The sequence below is a fragment of the Galeopterus variegatus genome, unplaced genomic scaffold (genome assembly GCF_000696425.1).
Source record: "Galeopterus variegatus unplaced genomic scaffold, G_variegatus-3.0.2 Scaffold1204, whole genome shotgun sequence".
Classification (NCBI taxonomy): domain Eukaryota; kingdom Metazoa; phylum Chordata; class Mammalia; order Dermoptera; family Cynocephalidae; genus Galeopterus; species Galeopterus variegatus.
The window spans coordinates 328006-338187 of NW_007727315.1; the positions used below are offsets into that span (position 1 = coordinate 328006).

General features: G+C 60.4%; 2 protein-coding genes across 2 annotated transcripts in view; one reads left to right on the forward strand and one right to left on the reverse strand.

Annotated features, from left to right (window-relative positions):
• The window catches only part of ZMAT5 (zinc finger, matrin-type 5), a 28799-nt gene extending 28246 nt beyond the window's left edge, over window positions 1-553 (forward strand). Inside the window, exon 6 of the mRNA XM_008575533.1 lies at window positions 161-553. Coding sequence (XP_008573755.1) covers window positions 161-290 — 130 coding nt within the window. The 3' untranslated portion in view covers window positions 291-553. The remainder of the gene's footprint in view (window positions 1-160) is intronic.
• A 98-nt stretch (window positions 554-651) lies between these two features.
• Window positions 652-7322, reverse strand: CABP7 (calcium binding protein 7). Its single transcript, XM_008575544.1, has 5 exons — window positions 7271-7322; window positions 3729-3872; window positions 2813-2925; window positions 2362-2515; window positions 652-2128 (listed from the first exon to the last, which is right to left on the reverse strand). The coding sequence occupies exons 1-5, from the start codon at window positions 7320-7322 to the stop codon at window positions 2001-2003; spliced, it is 591 nt and encodes a 196-aa protein (XP_008573766.1). The 3' UTR covers window positions 652-2000.
• Window positions 7323-10182: the final 2860 nt, after the last annotated feature.

The window sequence follows — 10182 nt, forward strand, 5'->3', positions numbered from 1 at the left end:
TTAAGGGTTCTGATCCCCATACTGGCCAGCCACCAAAAAAAAGTAACAATAATAACAAAGAGGTGGTGTAGGCAGCTGACCCTCCCCACAGCCAAGGTGGGGGGTGCCCCAGCCTGGGCCGTGCCTCACTCTTACTCTCTGCCCGTCTCCTTCTCTCTAGGGCTGAACCCATCAGAGCCACCATCTTCCAGTACCCTGTGGGCTGGCCACCAGTCCAGGAGCTGCCCCCATCCCTGCGGGCTCCCCCACCCGGGGGGTGGCCCCTGCAGCCCAGAGTCCAGTGGGGCTGAGCCCTCACCCCTGCCTGACCGCACCTGGTCAGCTCTCTCATCAGTCACAATAAAGACAAGGGCTTATACGGGGGAGGCTGAGCCCCTTCCTGCTGCACTCAAAGGAGCCTCTCAGACTATCTGCCCAGCCTCACTGAGGCTCAGGCGCAGCCCTGGGCCCGGGTCTGCGCCATGCAGCTCCACCTGCCCACCCTCCCTCATGGAACGTCTTGAGAGGACGGGTGAGGAAACTTTTGGATGTTTATAAAGAAAGTCTGTCACCACATGGTCTGGCTGTGCTTCCCCCTGCCCAGTGCGCTGAGCTCCATTCTCGGGGGATGGGCAGGGCTGGAATGAGACGAGATCCTCTCCAGGGTGCTCTGTACTCGCTGCCCTTTTCCCTGGGGACCAGTGGGGGCTCTGCACGGCCAGGCAGAGTGTGGGCTGGTGTGGCTGTGCCCATCGCCTGGGTGAGAAGGGGCTCCAGGTCTGAGGAGAGGAGCCCACAGACTCCACCTGCCATCCCTGCCCCAGCAGAATCGCAGCCCTACCTGCCCTTGCTGAGCTGGTGCCAAGTGTTCGGAATGGCACAACTGGGGCAGTGACAGGAGCTGGGTCTCTGGCCTTGAGGGTGAAGAGAAGTGGAGGGACCCTGGAGGGCAGGCCCTGGGCTTGGGAGAGCGGCCTGGCCAAGCTTGGCACTGATAATGCTGGGCTGAGCCAGCTTCTCGGCCCAGGGGGCAGCACAGGGCCCCCCCAAGTTTCTGCCCTGGAGGAGCCCCCTAGCCAGTGGGGAGACCACATAAGCTGCTCAGGCTATTTGGAGCCTGCAGGCCCCAGCTCTGCTTCCTTCCTCAGTTGGACTACAGATCTAAGTTCTGAGCTGGGATGGCAGGTGATGTGGCCCTTGGTTGCAGGGGCCCAGGAGGTGAGGAGGCTGGTGGGGGACCCAAGAGGTGAGGGAGCTGTGAAGCTACTTCAGATGCCCCATCTCCATGAGCTTCTGCCCTCCGGGAAAATCCCTGTGGAAGGGGGAACTGAGGCCAAATCTCGGGCTCACTGAGCCTCAGGCTCCTCACCTGTGAAATGGGCTGGCTCTGGCCCCAGCAGGTGCATAGAGAAGGAGGGCTGGGTTTGGATTTAAGGAGTGTCAGAGGAAAGGACCCAGAAGAAGACCAGAGCCTCCTCAGGCCATGCCAGGAGCAGGGCCCAGGAGCCCCCAGCCTTGTGCCCTAGCACAAGAGGAGGCTTTCTGCCCCTCCTCTTCCACCCTGCCCACAGCCCTGGGCAAACCTCAAGGACCAGGGCCAGGGTTGGCCATGTGGCTCTGGGCAGGCAGCTGCCCCTTCTGAGCACAGGGTGTCCCCTCCTGCTTAAGGGACCACAGCAGTGATCAGGTCCTGGGGGTTCCTGTACAAATCCCTCCTTAATTTCCCAGGAGCCCCTGGACAGCAGGAAGAGTTAGTGCTACATACAGGTCAGGGTGGGGGCATGGTCAGGGTTTAGGCAAGGCTGGGGCCATCCTCAGAGCCGCCATCAGGTCCTCCACAGCCAGGCCACGGCTCCATGCAAGGCCCATGGGGTAGGTGGGGTGGGGTCGCCAGACATCCAGGCCCTGAAGTACGCACAGATGGTGGCCTGGAGCCGGATGAGGGAGTGGGCTGTAGGCGGCGGTGGATGTAGAGAGGGCCCCGGGCACCGCATGCGCCAGACAGGGCATCCAGGTGGCGCCTATTTCATGCCGCTGCGCAGCACCTGGTTGGCCGCGATGAGCATGACACTGATGATGAAGGCGATGGCAAAGGCGCAGATCAGACTCTTGCGCACGCATGTCTGGCGGATCTGCTGGTTGGAGCAGGCTGTGTCCGCCCGCCGGGAACATCAGGGAGCAGGGAAAAACAGAAGGGGACATCAGAGTGATGGGATCAGGAACTGCCTGCACTTCGGCACATGGACTTGTCCCATGGGGCACACAGGGACTTGAAGCTTGGACAGGCAAGGAGGTCCCCAGCCCCCCTCTGCAAGCTCCTGGTATGTCCCCCTGCCCACGCAGTTGAGCCCCCCCGTGGGTTTCCAGGGGCCAGCCACTCACTCTCCACGTCCACAGGACACTCCTCAGCCGTGCCCAGGTGGCTCTCCTCCTCTGTCATGATGATATTCTCTATGTCCTTCATGGACAGGTGCTCACAGAAGGTGTCGTAGAGCAGCCGCTTCAGCTCGTCCACTGTCAGCTTCTGCATGTCGCACTTGGGAGAGGGGGGAGACATGTGCTCTGGCCATCACCACCACCGTCCCCACCCAGCACCCTGCAGCCACCACACAAGCCCAGTGACAGGCCTCCAGATTCTGGAGGGCTGGAAAACCCCCCACAGAGTTCTTGGCCAACACTGCCTCCCTCAGGGAGCCCATGGTCCTCTGGGAGGCAAGACATCAGTGGCCTGGCATGGTCATCTCCCTTCACAGTGTGGACCCAGCCATCCGCTGGCCCCATAACGCCCCACTACAGTGTGCACAGCCCTGGGTCCCAGCCAGCCAGGGCATACCTTCCAGAAAACGGTGTCAAAGTCAGTGCCATGGAACTTCTCTGGGATCCCTGAGGTGGAGAGCTTTGGTCCCAGAAGGGTCACAAACTCCTCAAAGTCTACTTGGCCATCACCTAGAGGGGGCACAGGTCCAATCAGCAGGTCAGGTTGAAGCCTGGCCCAGGCAGGCAACCCAGGGCCCAGAGGACCTGGGATGGAGTCCTGGCCCAGCTTGGGCCTACTATATAACATGTGCCAGGCTCTGGGCTGATGCCAAAGCCACCAAGTGTGATGAGGCCCCACTGTGGAAGGTGGAGGTGAGAACAACATGTGGGCCCTGAGTGGGGCTGGCACTTGGGAAACTCTACCATTTCACTGAGAACCTCCATGGCTTCCCAGCACCCTGTTGCTGTCCTGGGTAGGTGTGGGGCCTGACGCTCTCTACCACAGAGACAGGATATGAAGCTCAGGAGGGACCACCTGCCCGGGCTGTCACCTGCTCTCTGGATGGTGAGGAGGAAGGGGATGAAGAAGAGAGGACTTGGAATTACTGCTCCTTATGAATTTTTCCATAATAAAATGCCAGGTGGGAAGTACACTAAGTTAATGATTTTATTTTGGGTGGTAAGAATAGGGGTATTTATTATAATCTTCCTACTTTTCTATACTTAAAATTTCTAAGAATGCAGAGTACAAGGAGCAGTTTCTGACCCCTGTGTGTGACTGGGGCTGTCACGACCTCTCTGGCCTCAATCCTCCTGGCTGAGAAATGGGGCCATACCTGGCTGCAACCTGCCATGGGCTTTGGAGGGACTGGGAGAAGGGGGAGGGAGAGACCCAGGGTGGGCTCAGCCTCAGTGGCTTAAGCCCCAGACCCTGTCCCACCCCCAAGGCCCAGGAGATGATTGAGGAGACTGAGACAGGGGCCGGTGCTCACCGTCCATGTCCAGGCGCTGGATGATAACTTCCAGCTCCACCTCATTGGGCATGTAGCCCAGGGAGCGCATGGCTGTGCCCAGCTCCTGCTTGGAGATGAAGCCATTGCCGTCACGGTCAAACACCTTGAAGGCCTCACGGATCTCTGTAGGGGGAGCAGAGCAGTCTGGGACCTGACCCCTGTCCACAACAACCCCCTTCCCAGACCCCCAGTATCCCCGAACCCACAACCAGTGCACAGTATTGAGAATCCAAACCAGAGCCTGCAGATCTGGCTAGAGACCATCACTAGGTGGCCGAAGAGTGCACTAGCAGGGCTGTATTCGGGAATCCCAGGGCAGGCTGAGCTGGGCAGCAAAGGTGCACCCAGCCCGAGGCAGTGCCCGCCCTCGGGGTCTTTGCGTGCCACATTCACACAGCCTTTCCAGGCATGCTCACGACGACCCCATGTGGTGGGTACCACGTGCTGCAAAGGACACTGGGTGGCAGCTGCCAAAGGCTTCCCTGCTCACCCCTACTCCTCCCACCCCCATCCCCCATCCCCAGCCCCCTGTGCTTCCTCCCGGGGGCTCGGGCTCGTTAACACTGGCCAACACTCGCTAATGGCAGCCACGCAAGACGGCAGCAGCTCCAGGCTAATGGGCTGACGCTAGCTTGGCACAGACTGCCTCTTGGTTTGGGGGAGGCAGGAGGGGTGGAGGGGCCCCATCAGGCCCAGCCAGGATCAGATGTGGGGGTCACCCTCCCATTGTTTAGAGGGAGAGACTGAGGCCTGAGGACCTGCATGACTCAGAGGTGGGGAGCCTGGGAATGAGCAAACCAGTGTTTGACCTTGGGCTGGCCTCAGTCATATCCACAGTGTAATGGGCAGAATGGTGTGGGATGACAACGGTTTTACCAAAGACACTTGGGGACTGTTAAGGGGGCCCTAACCTCTCACCTTGGCTCCACTTCTGTTTCTCTGCCTTTGTCCCTTAACGATCACAGCCCCAGCAGGGCCCTAAAGAGCATTTGCTTTTGGGGTGGGAATCTCAGTCCACTCACTCAAGCTGGAAACTTGCCAGCTTCCTGGCCTTTGCCCAAGCTGTTCCCCTGGGTGGGATTTCAGCAGGCAGAGTTAAGCTCCTTGTGTATGTGTTTGGAAGTAGACAGACAAAATGCCCCATACTGCACACCCAGAAACTGAAGCCTAGAGAGGCTAGGTGACCAGCCCGGAGTCACCGTTATTGCTGCTGGTGAGGCCGGCCCAGGCCTTAGGGGTCTGTAAACCCTGAAACTGCTCGTAGGATCCTCCACCTTGGAGTCATTCCCTGGTCTCAGGGGCAGCAGGGGAACCCAACTCAGCCTGCTGGCCCCATGACAGACTAGGGGTAATGGCTCAGACAGCGAGGTGGCTTGGGCCAAGTCCTCAATCATCATCAGGCTCTTCCCACCTGGTGTCTGTACCCAAGTCTGGGAGGTCATACTGGCTCACACGTAGGCCAACTCGGACAAACCACAGCTGCACTTGAGCTGCCTGAGCCCCCAGACCTCTGACTCTGGACTTTCACCCACCCATCCAGGCAGGGCCTGAGAATCTGGTCTCCTAACCAGTGACCCAGGGCCAGAGAAGCAGCTGGGCTGGGAGGTCTGGGCCAGGCCCGGGGGTTTGTGCAAACCCTGGACTCTGGGAACTCCGGGCCAACTCCTAGAGTTTTCCTGGGCCACTGAGTAGGTGGTGTGCCCCCTGTCACTGGAGGTGTATAAGCAGAGGCCTGACAGCCACAGGGACTGCTGAGGGAACTCCAGTCACCTGGGAGTTGGGGTAGAGATAGAGGTGCGCGCGCACATGCGCGCGTGCGCACGCACACACACACACACACACACACACACAGAGGTTTCTGACCAGCACCACTGCCTTCCTGGCCCAGCCACAGGCTCTGCCCACCCCAGGCGTCCTGACCTCCAGTCCTAGGGGCCCTCTTGGCCCTGGTGGGCACCAGAACTGCTCCACCTCCAGGCTTTTGAACACACAGCTCCTCTGGCCTGCAGTGCTCTCCCCTCACCATGGCACACTATGATGCAACCCCACTTCTCTCTTGAATGGCACCATCTCCCTGGCACCCTCCCTGCCCCCTGGCTGACCCTGGCCCTCCTCTGGGACCCCACAGATCCTGCTCTTCCCCTCCTTATACTGACCACACTGGATTGTGAACTAGGAGGGCCACAAGAGCAGGGAGTGTGTTGGTCTTGCTCACGGCCATATCCCGGTCACCTGGAACAGGGCCTGTCATTCAAGCATAAATGTTGGCTGAATGAATGCTGACATGAATGAGTGACTGATTTGAGGACCCCACCCACCTGGATCACACAAAGAAGTTCTTCTGCTTTCTGAGCAGAAGTTCACACACACTCAGCCTGAGGCCGTCCCTCAGAGCCCACTGGCAAGCCTAGAAAGAAGACGCACTTGTTTTCCATTCTCCAAGCAGCCAAGATGTGCAAGGGGAGGCTGAGGAGGCTGCTTGTCCCCTTGTCCAGTCCCCAAGGGCCTCAACCCCACCTACCATATGGCCACCCATAGAAGAGGGGAATCAAGATCAGGTGGGGGTGGGGAACCATCCTGGGACCTCCAGGTCAGGGGCTAGTTTGGGGGGGGACCCAGGGTCAGGCACTGGACCTCTCTGAGTCTGCTTTCCTTTGAAGAGGCCCATTAAGAGAGACCACAGGGTGGGATGGCAAAGTCCTGGACTCCCAGTGGGGGCTGCAGTGGGAGCCGCCCCCTCCCCTGCAATGAGCTGAGGTCAGTCTCTCTCTCCCAGCCTGGCAGGGGCCGGGTGAGGCTCCCAGAGCCCAGGGCTGCTGCAGCTGAAGCCCTGGAGGAGACACACTGGGCTGGCGGGGAGACGGGAGAGGGCAGATGAATCTTGGGGTATGTGGTCACGCGACAGGCCCCACGGCCATTTCTCAGGCAAAGCTAACCTCCCAAGACCACTAGGTAAATTCACAGACTGCCACCTCCCCATCCACACGTCCCATCAATTACCCCTCCTCGGCACACCCGGCTCACACCAGTCTTGCTTCCGTGCCTTTGCCTCTGCGGGGAGCCCTGCCCGGCCCCAGCCCCAGCTGACTGCCATCCGCCCACGGAGACCAAGTTCAGGCACCACCTTCTGGGCCAGGGAAGCAGCCTGAAGTTGCACAGACCCAGGTTCAAATCCCAGTTCTCCTCCATCCTGGCTGGGTGACCTTGGGCAGATGTTTGCTCACCTGTACGATGGGGCTGCTGGGATGATTAAGCAGGAAAATCAAGCCCTTAAGTGTTTGGCCACTGGCTCAGAGATGGACGCTGTAAATCAGAACGTCCCAGATGGCAGAGCCGGAAGAAGAGGCAGGTCTGGGTGAACTTGGGACGCCAGGCCGGCCTTCCCACGGGCTGAGGCCAGGACCGGAGCCTGGGGTTGGGATTCTGGCTCTGCCGCTCAGCAGCCGAGTGACCTGCGCAAGGCACTTCCCTCTCTGAGTATCAGGTGCCTCGTCTGTGAAATGGGGATGAGACTCCCGCACCATCGCTATGGCCTGGCCTCTGCTGGGGGCTCCCTGAGTGTGGGGGTGTCATGACTCCCTGTCATCATTGTGCCATTAGCACATCATAGCTGGGTGCATTTCCCCGAAAGCCTTGCTCCCTTCCTGCCCTGTAAGGCCAGGGGAAGCCTACATGCTCCATCTTGGCATGGGGACTCCTGGCCCGGGAATGGGCTGGCAGGGACCCCAGGTTTCCAGGCCGATGCTCTCCCTTACCTGCTACCTCCAGCCTGACACCCCTCAATCCCCTCCCCAACCTGTGGAGCTTCGTCAGGGCTTGAGTCCCCAGCAGGTCCCAAGGGATGCCAGCACACTGTCAGAGCCAGAGTCCAGAGGGGGGGCACCAGCAGGAAGTCACCGGAGAGGGCAGCGTCCGTCCTCTGCAGCGGCCGCCACTCTCCGCGGCATTGGCCCTGCGCCCTACCACTCTGGCCTCCCTGAGCTTCTGGCCTGTCCAGACATGGCTGCTGGACTTGCAGGGAAGAGAGGCAGAAAGGGGACGCCCCAGCTTCCCCCTGCTCCCACTTAGCCACTCTCAGTGCAGGTTCCACTGTCCGACTGGGCAGGCCAAGTGTCAACCCAGAACCTTGCCCTGTTGGCTGTCTGCCTGTCTCTTTCTTCCTCCTCTTTCTGGTCAGAAAGTGCTTGGACTTGCAGCTACCCCATTTCCACCCATGAGTGCTTGAGTCCCCTGATACCCCTGGACCAACCTCAGTGCCCCAGGAGGACTCTGCTATGCATGTAAGTTGGAGAGGGGATGCGTCCCAGCCATGGTGGGGTGTACAGAAAGAATCTGGGCAAGCTGTGCCTCTCCCTCAAGGAAGCTGGGTGGGCCTCAGGTCAGCTCTGCCCTGCCACATCCCTACCCTGCAGTGCCCTGCACATCCTGAGCCCCTGCCTCATGGGCCTTGCACACTTCAGGCTCCTACTCCGCAGGGCTCTCTCCTCAGCCTGTCCTGCTGCTGCGTCTGGGTCCCCGATCACCCACCGCCAGGCCTCATGCTGAGCACTTCCACTGCATCCTCTGTCACCAGCAGCCCTGACACTGCCAACTCCCCTTTTACAGATGGAGAAACTGAGGCTCAGAGAGGCAAGTGATTGCCCAAGGTCACTCCATGTGCCGAGGGTACAGACACTCGATCCCACCACTGCCTGGCTGGGAAGCCCTCATCTTAGTGCCGTGCTCCCCACCTCCCTGCCTGGTCCTCCTCCCTGCTCAGACTGACCGCCCCCTGGATTTCTGCGGCAGGCACATACTGTCTGCAGCATCTCATCCCAGGCTGCCCAGCTCCCTCTTCCTGGCACGTGTGGCTCCCCCACTGATGGCATCCTCCCAGCAAAGGGCCTGGGTCTTACCCAGACTGCCCTAGGACAGGAGCACTAATGAAGAAGTGGAGAGGATGGGAGTTTGGGGGAGGATCTGTGCCAGGGATGGCCACTCTCTCCCAGCCCTGGCATTCAAGGACCACTGCAAAAGGCCTGGGGCATGCAGAAGGCTTTTGGGGTGCCTGCAGCCAAGAAGGGGGTCGGTCGTGGAGGACTTCTTGCCTTCATCTGTAGCTGCCCTCCAGCTGGGAGGTGGGCTGGGGCCATCCACCACCCCCACCTGCCTGCTCCAGGGAGGGCCCTGCCCTTCAGATGCCCCCTGTGCCAGGGCCCCTCTGCTCCCTATAGTCCAGAAGGGGATGGGAGAGAAGCAGGGAGTACAGTCGGTGTGGCTGGTGACTAACACCGCTGGGCTCCTGCCAGCTTGTTCATCGGACTGCCCAAGGGGAGCCAGCGGCCTCCTTGCCCCTGCTGTGCCCACCCTGTGCCTCACCCACCCTGGCAGCCCAGCCTCCTTCAGCTTCTCCTGTTCCTTGGAGTGTGTACTCCAGGACTGGGGGATCAGGAGAGGAGGGACCCAGTGAGCCCTGGAGTGGGGGTGCCAGGATCATGGTAGGAGTGCTGGGAGCAAGGGGAGGGAATGAAGTGGAAGCTGCGGGGGTCTGGGAGACATGATGACCCTTGCCCGAATGACCAGGAGGAAGGGATGGATGAGGGCCTCTGGAGGGGAAAACTGGCAGGAGGTTTGGGGTGACCCAGAGCAGGAGAGAATGAAGGTGGGGAAGAGATGGCCTCTGCCCCATCCTCTGCCTTCTTGGCCCGCATCATCCCCCTCCTTTTCCCAGGCCCTGGAGGAGGCTCTGGCTCTTGGGCTCAGCCCAGATAGGACGGCACCTGGGCTTTGGGGGTGAATGGTGAGGTCAAGTTGGAGGATCCAGTACCCATCCATCCGTCCTGCCTTCATCAGACCCCGGACCCCATCTCCATAGCTCTACCGGTATCTGAAGGTTTGTGAGGGCAGTTGGTGAGGAGCAGTAGCCTTGGTGCAGTGAGCAGGATGGTAGCTGCCTCCACTCTCTCCCGATCGTCCCCCTGACCCAGTCTGACTCCCCCAAGATCTGCCCCCACCTGGGCTTGGGGATGAGGGAGGACCTCCCTCTATGGCTTCCCCTGAGCTCCCATCATCATCCCTGACTGCACTGGTCTCTCAGCTGCACCCCCATAGGCCCTGATGAGCTCCCAGATCTCAGAGACCCCTGGCCCCAAGGTACCCAGAGAGAGGCGGATCCTCTGGGTGATCTCAGCCCTGCCCCCACCAGCAGACAAGCAGATCCCAGGAGGCCAGACTCCTATCAGCCCAGAGCCCCCCACTCCACTCCATATGGGGCCCCAGAAGGTCTGGGGGGAGGGGAAGCCTGAGCACCTCCCCCCAGCCCAGCATGGAAAGAGCTGGGCAGGCCACAGGGGTCTCACTGCTCCCCAGGATACCCTGTCCAGGGACCCCAGTCCCTGTCATCTGCTCTGATCTTGCCTCGCCAACTGCCTCCGGTCCCCATTCATGTCTGAGA

Excerpts from the sequence above, each read along its gene's own strand:
- CABP7 (XM_008575544.1), bottom strand. The coding sequence starts at position 7,322 with ATGACACCCCCACACTCAGGGAGCCCCCAGCAGAGGCCAGGCCATAGC. Across the intron at positions 3,873-7,270 it reads GAGGCCAGGCCATAGCGATG|AGATCCGTGAGGCCTTCAAG; the intron begins GTGCGGGAGTCT and ends CTCCCCCTACAG. Across the intron at positions 2,516-2,812 it reads TTGACACCGTTTTCTGGAAG|TGCGACATGCAGAAGCTGAC; the intron begins GTATGCCCTGGC and ends CCCTCTCCCAAG.